Source organism: Grammomys surdaster, unplaced genomic scaffold (genome assembly GCF_004785775.1).
Source record: "Grammomys surdaster isolate TR1022 unplaced genomic scaffold, NIH_TR_1.0 126131, whole genome shotgun sequence".
Lineage (NCBI taxonomy): Eukaryota > Metazoa > Chordata > Mammalia > Rodentia > Muridae > Grammomys > Grammomys surdaster.
In genome coordinates this window covers 4,294,339-4,313,178 of record NW_021620939.1, presented here as the reverse complement: position 1 = coordinate 4,313,178, position 18,840 = coordinate 4,294,339, and the positions used below count along the sequence as shown (strand labels likewise).

General features: G+C 42.5%; 1 protein-coding gene across 2 annotated transcripts in view; it reads left to right on the top strand.

Annotated features, from left to right (window-relative positions):
• LOC114611874 (collagen alpha-4(VI) chain) overlaps nt 1–18,840 on the top strand; it is a 114,612-nt gene that overhangs the window by 50,210 nt on the left and 45,562 nt on the right. For both annotated transcript variants that reach the window (XM_028756658.1, XM_028756656.1), the window contains 3 exons: nt 6,488–6,541; nt 9,304–9,366; nt 9,835–9,900. In XM_028756658.1, coding sequence (XP_028612491.1) covers nt 6,488–6,541; nt 9,304–9,366; nt 9,835–9,900 — 183 coding nt within the window. The remainder of the gene's footprint in view (nt 1–6,487; nt 6,542–9,303; nt 9,367–9,834; nt 9,901–18,840) is intronic.

Below are 18,840 nucleotides of genomic sequence, written 5' to 3'. Positions count from 1 at the left end.
TCAGCTGAAGCCCTGGATCCCCCCCTAAGTGCTCCCAGGCTGGTGGTATAGACCCTGGGAGCTGTGGTTGGTTGGTATTGTTGCTCTCCTCATGGTGCCACAAACCCTTTCAGCTCCTTCAGTCTTCACTCTAACTCCTCCATTGAGAACCCCATGATCAGTTCAATGGCTAGTTGTGAGCATCTGCCTCTGAATATGTCTGACTCTTGAAGGCCTCTGAGGAGATATCCATATCAGGCTCTTATCAGCATGCACTTCCTGTCTTCCACATCAGCATCTACCTTTGGTGATTGCACATGGGATAGATACTCAGGTGGGGTGGTCTTGAGACGGCCCCTCCTTCAGTTTCTGTCCCTCACTTTGTCTCCATATTTGCTCCCTTGAGTATTTTGTTGCTCCTTCTAAGAAGGACCGAATCACCCTCACTTGGTCTTCCTTCTTTATGGGCTTCATGTGGCCTGTGAGTTGCATCTTGGGCATTTCAAGGTTCTAGGCTAATATCCAATAATCAGTGAGTGAATACCATGTGTCTTCTTTTGTGATTGGCTTACCTCACTCAGGATGATAATTTCTAGTTCCATCCATTTACCAAGGAACCTCTCGAATTCATTGTTTTTAATAGCTGAGTAATACTCCATTGTGTAAATATACCACATTTTTTGAATCCATTCCTCAGTTGAAGGACATCTGGGTTCTTTCCAGCTCCTGGCTATTATAAATAAGGCTGCTATGAACATAGTTGAGCATATGTCCTTGTTATATGTTCGAGCATCTTCTGGGTATATGCCTAGGAGTGGTATAGCTGGATCCTCGGGTAATGCTATGTCCAATTTTCTGAGGAACCGCCAGACTGATTTCCAAAGTGGTTGCACCATCTTGCAGTCCCACCAACAATGGAGGAGTGTTCCTCTTTCTCCACACCCTCGCCAGCATCTACTATCACCTGAGTTTTTAATCTTAGCCATTCTGACTGGTGTGAGATGGAATCTCAGGGTTGTTTTGATTTGCATTTCCCTGACGACTAAGGATGCTGAACATTTCTTTAGATGCTTCTCGGCCATTCGAGTTTCTTCCGTTGAAAATTCTTTGTTAAGCTCTATACCCCATTTTTTAATAGGGTAATTTGGTTGTCTGGAGTCTAATTTCTTGAGTTCTTTGTATATATTGGATATTAGCCCTCTATCAGATGAAGGATTGGTAAAGATCTTTTCCCAATTTGTTGGTTGTCGTTTTGTCCTATTGACAGTGTCCTTTGCCTTACAGAAACTTTGCAATTTTATGAAGTCCCATTTGTCAATTCTCGATCTTAGAGCATATGCCATTGGAGTTCTGTTCAGGAACTTTTCCCCTGTGCCCAAGTATTCGAGGCTTTTCCCCACCTTCTCTTCTATTAGTTTCAGTGTATCTGGTTTTATGTGGAGGTCCTTTATCCACATAGACTTGAGCTTTGTACAAGGAGATAAGAATGGATCAATTTTCATTCTTCTACATGTTGTCTTCCAGTTGAACCAGCACCATTTGTTGAAAATGCTGTCCTTTTTCCACTGGACAGTTTTAGCTCCTTTGTCAAAGATCAAGTGACCATAGGAGTGTGGGTTCATTTCTGGGTCTTCAATTCTATTCCATTGATCTTCCTGCCTGTCTCTGTACCAATACCAGGTAGTTTTTATCACTATTGCTCTGTAGTACAGCTTGAGGTCAGGGATGGTAATTCCTCCAGAAGTTCTTTTATTGTTGAGAATAGTTTTCGCTATCCTGGGTTTTTTGTTATTCCATATGAATTTGAGAATTTCCTTTTCTAACTCTGTGAAGAATTGAGTTGGGATTTTAATGGGGATTGCATTGAATCTGTAGATTGCTTTTGGCAAGATGGCCATTTTTATTATATTAATCCTGCCAATCCATGAGCATGGGAGATCTTTCCATCTTCTGAGATCTTCTTCAATTTCTTTCTTCAGAGACTTGAAGTTCTTGTCATACAGGTCTTTCACTTGCTTGGTTAGATTCACACCAAGGTATTTTATATTATTTGCAACTATTGTGAAGGGTGTCATTTCCCTAATTTCTTTTTCAGTCTGTTTATCTTTCATGTAGAGGAAGGCTACTGATTTGTTTGAGTTGATTTTATAACCAGCCACTTTGCTGAAGTTGTTTATCAGGTTTAGGAGTTCTCTGGTGGAAGTTTGGGGGTCACTTAAGTATACTATCATATCATCTGCAAATAGCGATATTTTGACTTCTTCCTTTCCTATTTGTATCCCTTTGACTTCTTTTTGCTGTCTAATTGCTCTGGCTAAGACTTCCAGTACTATATTGAATAGGTAGGGGGAGAGTGGGCAACCTTGTCTAGTCCCTGATCTTAGTGGGATTGCTTCAAGTTTCTCTCCATTTAGCTTGATGTTGGCTACTGGTTTGCTGTAAATTGCTTTTACTATGTTTAGGTAGGGGCCTTGAATTCCTGATCTTTCCAAGACTTTTATCATGAAGGGATGTTGAATCTTGTCAAATGCTTTCTCAGCATCTAGTGAGATGATCATGTGGTTTTTTTCTTTAAGTTTGTTTATATAGTGGATTACATTGATGGATTTCCGAATATTGAACCATCCCTGCATTCCTGGGATAAAACCTACTTGATCATGATGGATGATTGTTTTGATGTGGTCTTGGATTCGGTTTGCTAGAATTTTATTGAGTATTTTTGCATCGATGTTCATAAGGGAGATTGGTCTGAAGTTCTCTTTCTTTGTCGGGTCCTTGTGGGGTTTAGGTATGAGTGTAATTGTAGCTTCATAGAACGAATTGGGTAGTGTTCCTTCTGTTTCTATTTTGTGGAATAGTTTGAAGAGAATTGGTATTAGGTCTTCCTTGAAGGTCTGATAGAATTCAGCACTAAAACCATCTGGTCCTGGGCTTTTTTTAGTGGGGAGGCTTTTGATGACTGCTGCTATTTCCTGAGGGGTTATGGGACTATTTAGATGGTTTATCTGCTCCTGGTTTAACTTCGGTACCTGGTATCTGTCTAGGAAATTGTCCATTTCATCCAGGTTTTCCAGTTTTGTTGAGTATAGGCCTTTGTAGTAGGATCTGATGATTTTTTGAATTTCTTCAGTTTCTGTTGTTATGTCTCCCTTTTCAGTTCTGATTTTATTAATTTGGATACTGTCTCTGTGCCCTCTGGTTAATCTGGCTAAGGGTTTATCTATCTTGTTGATTTTCTCAAAGAACCAACTCCTGGTTTTATTGATATTTTGTATTGTTCTTTCTGTTTCTATTTGGTTGATTTCAGCCCTGAGTTTGATTATTTCCTGCCTTCTACTCCTCCTGGGTGTATTTGCTTCTTTTTGTTCTAGAGCTTTTAGTTGTGCAGTCAACTTGTTAGTGTGTGCTCTTTCCAGTTTCTTTTTGTAGGCACTTAGAGCTATGAGCTTTCCTCTTAGCACTGCCTTCATGGAGTCCCACAAGTTTTGGTATGATGTGTCCTCATTTTCATTGAATTCTAAAAAGTCTTTTATTTCTTTCTTTATTTCTTCCTTGACCAAGTCATCATTGAGTAGAGAGTTGTTCAGTTTCCATGTGTACGTGGGTTTTCCATTGTTTTTGTCATTATTAAAGACCAGTCTTAGTCCGTGGTGATCTGATAAGATGCAAGGGATTATTTCAATCTTTTTGTATCTGTAGAGGCTTGTTTTGTGACCAATTATATGGTCTATTTTGGAGAAGGTACCATGAGGTGCTGAGAAAAAGGTATATTCTTTTGTTTTAGGATGAAATGTTCTATAGATGTCTGTTAAGTCCATTTGGTTCATAACTTCTGTTAATTTCAAAGTGTCTCTGTTTAGTTTCTGTTTCCATGATCTGTCCATTGCTGACAATGGGGTGTTGAAATCCCCCACTATTATTGTGTGAGGTGTAATGTGTGTTTTGAGCTTTAGTAAAGTTTCTTTTATGTATGTAGGTGCCCTTGCATTTGGAGCATAGATGTTCAGAATTGAGAGTTCACCTTGGTAGATTTTTCCTTTGATGAGTATGAAGTGTCCTTCCTTATCTTTTTTGATTAATTTTGGATGAAAGTCGATTTTATTTGATATTAGAATGGCTACTCCAGCTTGTTTCTTGGGACCATTGGCTTGAAAAATTGTTTTCCACCCTTTTATTCTGAGGTAGTGTCTGTCTTTGTCACTGAGGTGCGTTTCTTGTATGCAGCAAAATTCTGGGTCTTGTTTGTGTATCCAGTCTGATAGTCTGCGTCTTTTTATTGGGGAATTGAGACCATTGATGTTAAGAGATATTAAGGAAAAATGATTGTTGCTTCCTGTTATTTTTTTTATTAGAGGTAAAGTTATGTTTGTATCTTTTTTGGGGGTTGTTGGAAGATTACTTACTTGCTTTTCCTAGGTTGTAGTTTCCCTCCTTGTGTTGGCATTTTCCATCAATTATCCTTTGAAGTGCTGGGTTTGTGGGAAGATATTGTGCAAATTTGGTTTTGTCATGGAATATCTTGGTTTCACCATCTATAGTGATTGAGAGTTTTGCTGGGTATAGTAATCTGGGCTGGCAATTGTGTTCTCTTAGTGTCTGTATGATGTCAGTCCAGGCTCTTCTGGCTTTTATAGTCTCTGGTGAGAAGTCTGGTGTAATTCTTATAGGTCTGCCTTTATATGTTACTTGACCTTTTCCCTTACTGCTTTTAGTATTTTTTCTTTGTTTTGTGCATCTGATGTTTTGATTATTATGTGACGGGAGGTATTTCTTTTCTGGTCTAGTCTATTTGGTGTTCTGTAGGCTTCTTGTATGTTTATGGGCATCTTGTTCTTTAGGTTAGGGAAGTTTTCCTCAATAATTTTGTTGAAGATATTTACTGGCCCTTTAAGTTGAGAATCTTCATTCTCATCTATACCTATTATCCTTAGGTTTGGTCTTCTCATTGTGTCCTGGATTTCCTGGATGTTTTGAGTTAGGAGTTTTTTGCGTTTTGCATTTTCTTTGACAACTGTGTCAATATTTTCCACCGTATCTTCTGCATTTGAGATTCTCTCTTCTATCTCTTGTATTCGGTTGGTGATGCTTGCGTCTGTGACTCCTGATCTCTTTCTTAGGTTTTCTATCTCCATGGTTGTCTCCCTTTGAACTTTCTTTATTGTTTCTATTTCTAGTTTCAGGTCCTGAATGTTTTTGTTTAATTCCTTCTTTGTGTTTTCTTCCATTTCTTTAAGGGATTTCTGTGATTCCTCTTTAAGGGCTTCTATCTGTTTACTTGTACTCTCCTGTATTTCTTTAAGGGAGTTACTTAATTCCTTCTTATAATCCTCTATCATCATCATGAGAAGTGATTTTAATTCTGAATCCTGCTTTTCAGGTGTGATGGGGTGTTCAGGGCTTGCTATATTGGGAGAATTGGGCACTGATGATGCCAAGAAACTTTGGTTTCTGTTGCTTATGTTCTTGCGCTTGCCTTTCGCCATCTGGTTAACTCTAGTGGTACCTGCCCTCACTGTGTAAAACTGGAGTCTGTATTTCCAGTTATCTTGCTTATTGCAGAGCTCCTCAGAGTCCAGAGGTCTCTGTGGTCTTATGCTCCTAATCTCCTGGGTGGAATAACTCCTGGGACTCAGGCCACCTCTTGGATCTGGAAATCCTTCTGCTCTGAGTGCAGTGGGTCCTCGATGACTCAGGATTCAGTTTCAGCTGCTCTGAGTGCAGTGGCTCCAGCTGCTCTGAGTGCAGTGGCTCCTGGATGACTCGGGATTCAGTTTCTCAACAGGACAGGAGCAGACCGACTCTGTGTCACCTGCTCTGAGTGCAGTGGCTCCTGGATGACTCAGGATTCAGTTTCAGCTGCTCTGAGTGCAGTGGCTCCTGGATGACTCAGGATTCAGTTTCTCCACAGGACGGGAGCAGACCGACTCTGTGTCTGCTCCAGCCGGGAGGAGCAGGCAGGGGCAGAAGGGAAGTGGAATTCCGGAGGGGCGGGGTTTGGGTAGCTGCTGTGCCCTGGATGTCCCTGGCTCCCCGATCTATCTCTGGGGTTTAGGGAGTGAGATGGAGTTCTTACCAGCTGCTCTGAGTGCAGTGGCTCCTGGATGACTCAGGATTCAGTTTCTCCACAGGACAGGAGCAGACCAACTCTGTGTCTGATCCAGCCCAGAGGACCAGGCAGGGGCAGAAGGGAAGTGCCAGTAGAATTTTAAATCCACTTTTTTTTTTTTTCCAGTTCAAGAAGTTCTATTTGCTTCTCTTAAAATGTTACCTGCTTTTTCTTCATTGGGAACCCTAAGAATTTCTTTTTATTTGTCATCTTAATGTTCCTAATCTGGTAATTGAGATTGTTTTTGGTGTGAGAGTTACTCAGAACCCCTGATCTGCCCTCTTGTCAAAGGTGCTAATGCACAGTCCCACTCTTGGCTAGAATGTAAAATGACATGAAGAAAGCTTCCAGAGTGACTAAAAGGATAAAGATGCCTTGTCTATTTTATTTTTCTTTTCCTAGGGTGATCGTGGAGCAGCAGGGTTGTCTGGAGAGAAAGGAAGCAGCGGCAGTCGGGTAACATATGAGGCTGTTTTCCTGTCATCTTTTCTGATGCACCATCAAACACCAGCAGCTTAAGTGGTGGGAAGGAATCATCTAGTGGTCTTGTTTGAGACTGAGTGTGAAAGGCAGGTCATGTTAGATAACCCTTTGAAAGCTTTACTCTGGACCGAAGGGTGGATTGTGAACCGAGCTGCATAAATGTAGGACTTGTGCTTTGTACTGTGAGCCGGTCACTCTGTGGCTCATAAGCTTTTCATGGGTCCCTGTCACCGATGGCATAGTCTCCCACCAGGATCCTTTAGCCTCCCTACCAGCCAAACTCTACCAGCCTCTGCCTCTAGAACATTCCTCATGCTTACCTGCCCCTGTGTGTTTGCCCTGTTGGTGTTGCCCCTTCCCCTACGCATGCCTTTTCCACGATTCTATCCTCTATGCTCATTTGAACATTGACTTGTTTTTAATTGGCTGGTTCCCTTTCCTTCTTTCTCATGATAGTTTCCCTGATGTTATGAGAGACTTTTCCTGGGGAGGTGTGAACCAATGCCTCCTCACCTCAGATAGCAAACCAAGGACAGACCAAAGTAATGATTCTTGCAGAGTCCAGAGTCCTGCTTAGTGAAATGATGAGTTTATTGGGGTTACTTACAAATGTCTGGGTGAAAGGTTACTTATGGGGTATGCGTGACTCAAAAGGAACTGTATTACCAAAAAGCCCTCTACAGGATGGTGATGATTCACAGGGACTGTAACCTTGCAACTCCATGCATGACTTGTAGACAACTGGATAGGTCAGGCTATAGAATCTCCTCAGGCAGAGTCTCCAGACATCAGAGCACCTCCTCTTCCCACCATTCTTTACTGCTTCCATAACTCTGGGGAGGCCTAGTGAGTTTTAGATATTTCAAGAACTTCCTGAGACTTTTGAGTTGCTTACTTCCTGAGTCTAAGGTCACTTTCCTCCAGGATAAAATGTTTCAGTTAGGAGTAGTTGCTACACAGCCTTCCACTATGGCTATTTGTAGGGATCTTGCTCTTCTTTGTGTCTTTGGTGGTGATTACTTTCTGTTTCCTGTCCTAGATTTAGTTCTGTATAGGGGAAGGGAGATACCTGTTGCATGTAATTTACCTCTCCCATTATGTGCCCACGGCAGACATTACTAATTAAGCATAGACTCTAACTTGGCTAGAGGAGCCATCTTAACACAGACCTAGAGTCAACGTCTATTGATTGCTAGGTTTACATAGGAGGTTAAATTTATTTACTTGTCATTATTTGTACTCTGTGTGGAATTAAGGTAGTGCTTTGATTTCTGGGGTGCATGATCAGTGCTGTGGACCAGCTCCCTAATAGGGAAACAGAAGGAAAGAACCAAAAACCCACATCTCTTTACCAAGGTTTACTTTCTAACTAGAAAGTCCAACTAAAACTTAGAACTTTGTGGGTCATAGTTTGGAGACAATGGGGGACACCATGCTTCCCTAACATAAAAAGCTTTATATTTCAATTAAATTGAGATACATTCAATAAATTTCCATCAGGTGCTTCCTACCCATGACAGCATTTTGCTACCCACAGGGAGTGGTTCAACAATAAATAAGTCATAGCTGAGGCTAACAAAGGGCTAATAACCTGTACAGTTTATACAAAGACTGACGTGCAAGGTACGCCACAATAAAGGATGTCAGCGGTGTAAATAAAGTGCTACTGGGACATAATTGAGAAAAACACACGGTCTTTCCCCTTTATTTGATCATTAGGATCAACTGAGCAACTGTTGGAACCCAGACATAATTTAGAATGGAAGGTAAAAACCGCTGTGGCTCTGGATTTCAGGATTGGCTTTCCTGGGGAGAGACAGACATCGGTCAAGAAATTAGTGAAAGTAGATATAAGATCACCACTGAAGTGAATATACAGGTAGAGAAATGACAGGGTAGGGACTGGCCACTGCATCCAGGATGTGCTGAAGGGTAAAGGACAAAGGACTAAGAGGCTGAGGTGGCTACCATTGGGACTGAGGCATTTGAGTGGAGACCGAGGGAGAGAGGGGACCTCAAAATTCCAGAGACCTCAGGATATTGGATTTTTTTTTTCAGACCTCTGTGAGGGAGAAAGATGGGAGAAAAGACTCCAAAACAGGGTATTTCTAGTCAGAAAAAAAAATCACAAGAAGACAAAAGGCTAGGAGGAATGTCCTGAAAGCCAAGGTCAATTCAACACATTTTTTTTTGATAGCTTTAGTTTTTCTTCCTGCTTAGTCATTAGAGGCTATTGCCAGTTTCTGGGTAAGGGAGGCTACAGGCACGGGGGATGACTCTGGAAGCACGAAGTGGGAGTTGGATAGGACCTAGGAATAACTACAGTAAACCAGGTACCTTGTACCTAACCCTTTATTGAACATTTAAATTTCTTACTTAAGCCCTAAAATGGCCCTTTAGGGTCATGCCTTACCCTCCTAAATGCTTACCGGGCATCAGGGAGGGGTGAAAAGACCAAGGGCTGAGACACTGGGGAGGCCTGGGTCCTACTGTGTGCAGCAGAGTTAGTTCCTCAGATGTGAGTCAAGTGTGGTGATAACTCCCTCAGGGCCCGGCAGAGGGAAGATTTGCAGAAACAATAACTTAATGGCTGCCGTTCAGCCATAACGTGATTGTGAATATTTTAAGCTTCAAGGACTGCTTAATACCTGGTCCCCCATGCCCTCTTTTATACTTTCCTTTCAACCATCGAGTGATTTTATGATGTGATTTATTTATTTTCTTTGTAATTTCAGGGCTTGACAGGTCTGCCTGGACCAGCTGGACCTCGTGGGGAGCCTGGGCTGAGGGGAGATCCTGTGAGTGATGGCTATCGGTTTTCTTCTGCTTTAATTCCTCGGTCATAAGAGCCATGCAGAGGCTAGGAATGATCTGGTGTTGGTTAACAAGGCACCTGTTCAGTCTGTCTTTACTGCACTGAAACAAGCTAGAGATCCTGAGGGTCAAACCATCTTACAGACGACCTGGGTGTGGAAAGAGTTGGAATTTTAATTGAGTTGGGCTCCTGGGATTATCAAGTAGACAGAGCTGGACAATGGAGAGGGTTCTCCTTGACCCTCCTCCTCCCTGCCCTGCCCCCTTCCCACTGGATGCTACAAATTGAACCTAGAGCCTTGTACATGCTATACGGTTATTCTGCCCTAAGCCAGCTCTCCCACCCTTCCCCCTTTCCCTTAAAACCGTTCTTCCTTTTGTCTCTACCTTTTCCTTCCCCCCCTTTTTTTCTTTTGCTGTCCATTTAAGGAAGGCTCTTTTTGTTTTCTCAGGGAGATCCTGGAATTGATAATTTCATCCAAGGCCCCAAAGGAGAAAAGGGAAGGCGTGGACATCAGGTAAGATGGTTGCAGTTTCACGCAGAGATGACTACAAGCTCTTTCAGAACACTTGGACACTTTGGGTGAATCCCCATAGGAGATGGGGCAAAGCCGCAGGACTGGCATCTTCAGTGGAGACAGGAGCCCTGACTGCTAACCTCCCCTTACTTCCTAATCCTTGAGTCTTGTCTTTCCCTTCACAAGTCCCCAACCCCTCACTATATGCTAGTAATGTTTTAAAAGCAACCTTAAACCTCTTCAGTCTTTAGGTTCTTTCCTAAAATGAAAGCCTCAACTCAGGGAGGTGTGTTGTGAGCATCCGTGTTGTGAGCATCCGTGTTGTGAGCGTCCCAGCTCCTGGGGTGCTGTGTTGATTTAAAAGTCATTGTGCAGCTGGCTTGCTTTCCATCATAGCTGGAGCTGACTGGTGCAAATTGGGTGGTAGACAGTTGTAAAGATGAGATGTCTGTCTAGTTCTGAAGACTGGAGCCGTCACAGTGGAAGACATTAGAGAGGGAAAAGAGACTTGTCAACTTGACAGATGCTAATGTCTCAGAAGCCAGTTTTAGATTTTTATGTCTCAGACATTAAAATGCACGATTGTGAAAAATGCCTAAGATAATGAGTGTTCCAGTCCTCGTATCTCATTGTTCCCAGTGTGTGGGCATGAGGTCTGGAGAGCAAATATCTGCAACTGGAACCTTGGTTTACTTTGAATCTCTATTTTGAATCCTTTGATGAAACCACAGGGCATCGGTTCTCACTGGATTGTGGCTAGCTAGAATCCATGTTATGTATGTCCTGAGTGGAAATCAGCTTGGGACGAGGTCATTTTCATGTCACTGGTGGGAAACCTGTTTCACCCTGTTGTTAGATATGGTTGTATTGTACAGATATCATTGAGCCGTTTCCTCTCAGTGAGTCGAGATCAGAGAGCCCTGTGAATGGCTGCTCCCTGGGATTGGGCTAAGCACACATAGAGGAATCAACCCTTAACTCTTAGGCCTCAGGATCTTCATCTGGAAGATGGGTAGACTAACTATCTGGTTTCTGTGGGTCATTGGTTGTCATGGTAAGAAATGTCATGAACCCAGCATAGGCATAGAATGCTCATAGCTTGCTGCTAGGAGGGAATCCAGGCTTCCAAACACACTGTTCAGTGTGGTGGCCACCACATCGGTAGTGAGAGTCTCAGGGCCACAGCTTCCAAAGGTCTCCATCTTTGACTTTAGCCAATTAACCTTGACTCCATTCTTATGTGTGGAACTGTTTCAGATTGTGCCATGTCTGATTGAATTCTGTGTTTCTTGTGGTTTCTGTTCCTATGCTGGGCTCAAAGAAGGGTGTTAATGAATATCCTTTGAATAGACTTAGATGATAGTAAATTATTCCTTTATATAAGCCGTGCTTGCTGATTATTAGATTCTGCCTGCGATTAGAATATAGACCTCTAGGGGGCAGTCTTTCCTTGCTATTATTTCTGAGAGGCCCTGGGATCAGTGTCACAGTTAAGCCTGGAAAATTCCTCCATGAAATAGTGTTTCCAACAAAGCAGAGAAATTGTATTACATTCCTAGTGTGGGAAGGAGTGGAGAACTGATTGTGTAGGTCAGGAGTGTAAAAGCAATCTCAGGAGGGAGGGAGGGAAGAAAGGAGGGGGAAAGAGGGAGAGAGAGGAGATGGAGGGAGGAGGAGAGAGAGGGATGCACACAGACAGAGAAAGATATATAGACAAACAGACAGACAGACAGTCACACACACGTGCGCGCACACACACACAGGGACAGAAATAGATAGACACATACTCATATACAGAGATAAGAGAGACAGAGACAGAGAGATATTCTCATGCATGTGGGGGCCAGGGGTTGACACTGTATCTTCCTTAAAGCTGATCATGGAGCAATAGAAAGACTTAGCTCCAATTATTATCATTGCAGTGATTTTAAAAAAAATAATTAAAAATTAGGCTGGGACTGCGGCTCAGCTGGTAGAGTGCTTGACTAGCAATGTACAAACCCCAGTATGTGTAAACTGAGCATGGTGGTGGACATCTGTGAGCCCAGCACTTTGGAGGTAATGGGCAGGAGGACTGGGGGCTGAAGCTCAGCATTGGCTCCATAGTGAGCTCTAGGTCACACAGGCTATATAGATAAGATCTTGTCTCAAAAGAAGTACAGGAAAAAGCAGTCAGCATTCAGTAATCAAAGATGACTCTTATACACGCTTACGTTCACATGGTACGGTAGTGTTGGACAATGAAACATAACAAGGAGAACTATTTATTTCTGTTGGTGGTTTGATACAGTCTTATTATGTAGCCCAGGCTAGCCTCAAACTCATTGCCTTCCTTCCTGCCCTGGCCTTTTAAGTTCTGGAATTACAGGCATGAGCTGCCATGCTTGGTTTTCTACATATTTTCCATCCTTCTACATGTTTTCCCTCCTTCTTTCCTTCCCCTTCACCCTTTTCTTTCTGCTGGGAATTAAAACTGGGACCTTTTGATGTCAGGCAGGTACTCCACCAGTGAGCTACATCATCAGCCAGACCACTGTTTCTCCAAATGGAAAATATCCCTGGCGCAGTAGTAAGAGAAAAAACCAGGTTTACATGAGTGTATTCAACCTGAGACCAAATTTGTATGGAAAAAAAAATCCCTTTCTCTAATACAGAATGTGTGCATTGCATTCCTTTCACATTCTGAGTTATCGACATGGCCCAGGAAGAACTCACAGTGCTTTTTATTTTGAAAAATTCTAGATCTACAGGGAAAAATATATTTGTAGGAATGAATTGTAACCATCACCATATCTGCTTTCTATCCATGTGTGTGAGTGTGTACACTTGTATGAACAGGTATATGGGCATGTGTATGAGCACGTGATGTTTTCCTGAGTCACTTGAAGATTAATTAAGGGCATTATAACACATTACCACACATATCCAACAAGCATAGTTTAAGAAAAAAGGAAACCATGACAGAGATTTCACACTAAAGAAACATAGTGTTTATACAATATTGCTTTCTTTTTAAAAGTTTAAAAAATTGAAATAGAATCACATCACTCCCCTATCCCTTTCCTCTCCCCATCCTTTCCCAGCTACCTTCCCTCAAAGCCCTCCTACATCCTTCTGTCTCTCAAGTGTCTTTGTTACATACATATACATGTATGTGTCTGCACAAATGCATACACACACACACACAAACACACACACACACACCCTGCTGATTCCATTTCTGTTGCTTGTGCCACATATAACATATAAATAATATTAGTTTCTAACATCCAGACCGTGTTCACATTTTTACACTTTTCCCATGTCTTAGTTTAGGCTACTATTACAGAATATAGAATATAAGCTACTGTTGACAGATTGTATTACACAACATTTATTTTTCACAGTTCTGGAGTCTTGGAAGTCAAAGACCAAGGCACTGGATGACTTGGTGTGTGATGAGGACCCAGTTCTGGCTTCATGCATTGTCTTCCTGGCTGTCACCTTGCAGAGAGAGGGCTGGGGCACATCGCACCAGGTCCATCCTCATGGCCCAGATTACTTCCCAGAGGCTGTATACCTGATCCCTGCACATTGGGGATTAAATGTCAACATGTTCGTTTTAGGGGATGCACATGGATGGTTGGCTTTCACAGTGCCGGCAGGGCCTGTGCAGACTGCTGGGGCCATCGGTGGTGTTATAGCACTGACCCCTGAGTTCTTCAATACCTGCTTGCCAAGTAAGATGTGTTCACTGGTTCAAGACTGACCTGAAGTGCAGTAGTATTAGAGCAGTCACTCTATCACTCCTGAAATGTTCTTTAAGCTTGTCTTTGTTGTCGTCTGTTGTCAGAGCATCTTGCCTTTTTAGTTTTCCTTAGTTATAGCAGTCACCCCATTGCTTGTTTGTTTAATGACATTGACATTCCTGACCAACTCTTTTGCCCCCGCCTGTCCCATAGCCCTTGTCTGATTCTTTCTCCACATGTAGAGTCAGACTAATCATTTTTTTAAACAGAGGATTTAGTAATGCTATTTGGGAGTTTGGCTTGGTTTTGGTGATGTTAGATTTGACCACTTCATTGAGTCCATGCTCACCAGCTCTCCCTACTGTGAATATATTTTCTCGCCTTTCTAATGAATATATTTTGAGGAATGACACGTCTTCAGGACTGTAAGTCTTCTGTTTTCCAACAATCTTTTACCCAGTGGCTCCAGCATCTGTCCCAGTAATTACTTCACTATGCTGGTAGCAAAATGCTGTCTGCTTTGGAAGCAAGAAGACAATAAATCTTCTAGGAAAGACTATTATATCCAGATCTATTATGAGAGGCTTTATCTATTGCCTTCTCCCACATGCAACTCATTTCATGAGAAGTCCTTGGAAGGAGTATTTATTACAAAATGTGGGTCTATGGAAAACATGTAGAAGAAAAAATTATTATTTCCAGTAGCCAAGAACTTTCTTAACATATGATAGCAATCACTCTCCAGAGGAAGTCAGGAAGATCCCAGGGGCTTGTTAAAAATGTTTTTTGTGTATAGCATATGGCATATGTATATGTTCATGTGTGCAAGCACCTTTCTGTATGTGTGTGTGTGTGTGTGTGTGTGTGACACACACATACACACACACACACACACACACACGGACACAGAGAGAGACACAGAAAGAGCATGTGGATGGGCCATGGTACATATGTGGAGGTCAGCACACAACTTGTGGGAATTGGTTCTCTCCATCCACCATGTGGGTTCTGGAGATCAAACTCAGGTTGTAAGGCTTTGGCAGCAAGTGCTCTTAGCTGCCAAGCCATTTTGCCAGCAGTTCACCTTATGTTTTGGGACAGGATCTTTTCTGTGGCCCTAGAGCTCACTGACACAGCTAAGCTGGCTGGCTAGTGAGCTCTGGGGATCCATTTGTCTCTGTGTCCAAGCACTGAGATGCTTCTGCCTTTATGTGGGTGCTGGGGTCCTGACTTCAGGTCCTCATGCTTGTCTCACAAGTGTTTTACCCATCGAGCCATGTCCCTAGTCCCTGATTGTCACCACCATAGAGGAGAGTGGAGCCTAAAAATGAGGTAGACAAAAGTCTCATGAAATAGCCAACTTTATTTAGAGCATCAGACAATTTATTCTCTGAGGGTTAAGCCGAGTCATATGAGCAAAGTTCACAAGTTCAAGGTATGTATGATCACAAGAGCAGGTCTTGCCTGGAAACAGAATCCAGGTAACAATGGTAAAATAATGGGTATTCTGATGTAAACCCAGCCCTATTTATTAACCCTGGGAGGGAGGGCAAAGGCACAAGAACAAACTGGTATTTAGAAGGAGCAGAGGCCACAAGAATCACCTCGCTTTCTTAGCTTTCTCACAACACTCAGAATTCTCCTCACCCGACTCCATTTCCAACTGTGTGCTGATACCTAGGATAATATTTTTTCCTTTCAAAAATGAATTGTCATTTTCCCCTTATTTGGGATAAAATTATTCTTTCATATAATTGAGCATATCTTAAAAGGGCAGCACCACATCACATACTGTTTTCTACTTTATAAACCAAAAAAAAAAAAAAAAAAACCAAACCAAAAACCCAAACCAAAAAACTCTTTGACTGTTCACACTTGTGTGTAATGTGTCTTGACCTTGACCATGTCCACTCCCAACTCTCTGAACACTTCCCATCATGCAACCTTCCCACCCTCATGGCTTCTCATTCTTTTAATTTTTTTTGAAACCTACTGAGACCAGTCAGTGTTGCCGCTGGAATGTTGACTGGTCTTGTGTGGGTAAGCATGTTTACAGTGAGGGCAGGAGTGGAAAGCCACCTCATGTCTGGAAGATAGCATTGCATGGCACTCCTCTTTACCGTCAGCTCTTACATGCTTCCCGTTGTCTCCTGTTCACTGTTGCCTGGACATAGACATCCTGTTTAGGGCCGAGCATCCTTAGGGCCAAGCATTCGTCACTCATGGTCACCAGTTGTGAGTCTCTCTGTTAGCTGTTGTCCATTGCAGAAGCAACTTCTCTGGAATGGTTGACAGTCGCTCTAGTCTATGTGTATAAGCAGAGGTATTTAGAGTACAGTGTGACAACAGGGGCAGGTTCCCTGTAGAGCTTCTGATCTCCACAGCCATGAGCATTTGACCAGCTTTACAGTACCAGACATCGATTCTCTCCTGTGGGGCAGGTTTCAAATCTAAATCTAAGTCAAAATCACTGGTTACCTCCGTAGCCTTCATGCCAGAATTGCATTCGTGAACACATCTTACTTGGCAAGTTGACACTGCAGAATTCAGAGGTCATGCTATGTATCACCATAAATGGTGTCCCCCTGCCTCAACCCATTGGCCTACTTGGTACCTTTTCTCACCATGAAAGCTGGCCATCAACGAGGACATTTTCAGATCATTTCCAGGTTTGATTTTTCTCTGCTCTGTAACTAAAGTGTGCTGTATCTTTAGTAGTAGGCTGTGATGGTTTGTGTATGTTTGGCCTGGTGAGTGGCACTATTAGGAAGTGTAGCCTTGTTGGAATAGGTGTGTCCCAGTGAGTGTGGACTTTAATACCCTCATCCCAGCTGCCTGGAAGCCAGTCTTCTGCTAGCTGCCTTCAGAACAAGAGGTGGAACTCTCAGCTCCTCCATCCCTACATCTGTCTGGATGCTGCCATGCTCCTGCCTTGATGGTTATCTTGAACCTCTGAATCTGTAAGCCAGCCCCAATGAAATGTCATCCTTATAAGAGTTGCTGTGGTCAGGGTTCCTGGTCACAACAGTAAAACACTAACTAAGACGTAGGTGTTTCCTGTCTAGTTCTCGTGGACAGTAAGAGCAATAGTAAGAATCTAAGTCTAGGGCTTTTCTAACCAATAACTTGTAAGAATGTATCCCACCCTTGACACCTAGGTGTCCATCTAATAACCTGTCTTCTGGGGGAGGGAAGCACTGGGTCAAAATTCCTGTTTAAAAAATACTTTTTAATTGGCTCACAAAGTAGTGGCTGTCTATAAGTGTTTTTTGTACACCCTCAGTTTTAGTTTTAGGAGTAGTTTTAACCTACCTCTCTTCTCCTTCTTTTTCATATCCCTCCTGCCTTACCCATGCTTGAACCTTTAACCCCAATACTTCCCTTTTCTACCTTAATATTTGATATTTAATATTTACCATCTTCTCATCTCTTAAGCACTTTATAAACTTAAAGTCAAACAGGTTTATTATTTGTGTTGACTTTAAGGATCACCAAGAAATGATATAAAAAGTAAAAATGTAGAGCGGTGTTTATTGTATGATCCCACCTAAACTTATAAAAATCATACATTTATATCTTCTTGGGCAAGCATAACAATTTTGAAATTTTATACAAAGTAATTGGTTCTCGGTGGCTGCTTATCTTAGTCACTGTCCTATTGCTGTGAGGAGACACCATGACCAAGGCAACTCTTGTGAAAGGAAGCATTTAGTTGAGGGCTTGCTTGCAGTTTCAGAGGGCGAGTCCATGGTTGTCATAGCTGGAAGCAGACAGGTGTGGTGCTGGAGCAGCAGCTGAGAGATGCCTCCTGTCCCATAGACAGCAGGCAGAGAGAGAGAGAGAGAGAGAGAGAGAGAGAGAGAGACACACACACACACACACACACACACACACACACACACACACACACACACTGGGTTTGGAGTGGGCTTTTGAAACCTTGAGGCCCACTCCCAGTGGCACACATCCTCCAACAAGGCAACTCCTACTCCAGCAGGGCCGCACCTCCTAATCCTTCCCAGCAGTTCACCAAGTGGGTGCTAAGCGTTCAAATATATGAGCCTGTGCAGGCCAGCCTCATTCAAACCACCACACTACCATAGAGGAATGAGCTTAAGATTTTCTAAGTTTGTAGTCTTTAATTTTTATGTGGCGTTTCTTCATGCTTTTGTGTGGTATGATGTGCATGAATGGGTGCATGCGTGTGTATATGGTTGTGGGAGGCCCAAGGCTGACACCAGGGATCTTTCTTGGTTGCTCTCTACTTTAATCATTGGAGCGGAATCTCTCTCAATAGAACCCAGAGCTCATCAATACAACTAGCCTAGCTAATGGAACCCAGAGCTCATCAGTGCAACTAGCCTAGCTAATGGAACCCAGAGCTCATCAGTGCAACTAGCCTAGCTAATAGAACCCAGAGCTGGTCATGCAACTAGCCTAGCTAGCCAGCTTTCTTGCTCTGGGAATCCTCTCTCTCTGCTTCTGAATCCTAGGATTATAGGAGGATGCTATACCCACCTGGCATTTACTTGGGTCCTGGCAAACACTTTACTCACAGGGATGTCTGCCCAGCCACATTGTGTGTTTGTGTGTTTGTGTGTGTGTGTGTGAAGAAGTCAACTTCCTGGAAATGTAATTCAGAATAGAAAAGCCAAATTGATCAGTCTCCGACATTAAGCAACAGAGGACCCAGTGGCCAGCAAGTGCTTTGGTCTTTCAGATGGTTTCCCTTTCCAATGTCACCATCTCAGCATGTGGACATACACTTTCATTTGTATATTTTGGCATTATCTGGTCTTAAACCAAAATTACTACCTCTATAAATGTTGAAAATATAGCAATACTTAAAGGCTGTGAAGTATTTCATGTTGAATATTAATTTTTATATAATTATTATTTGTTATAATATAATAATTATAATAATATGAACAATATGATCTTAAAGAGATATGAGCTGGGCATGGTGGCTCACACCTGTAATCTTAACATGTGGGAGATTGAGGCAGGGGGATTGTGAGATCCCTGTTAGTCTGAGCTTTTATGAGTCTCTATCTCAAAAGATAAAAACAAAACCTGGGTGTGATAGCACGTATCAGTAACCCTATTGGGTTGGCAGGAAGATATAGAATTCAAGGCCACCCTTAGCTACATAGTGAGTTCAAAATCAGCTTGAGCTACAATAGAATCAGAGAGAGGGAGGAGAGGGAGAGGG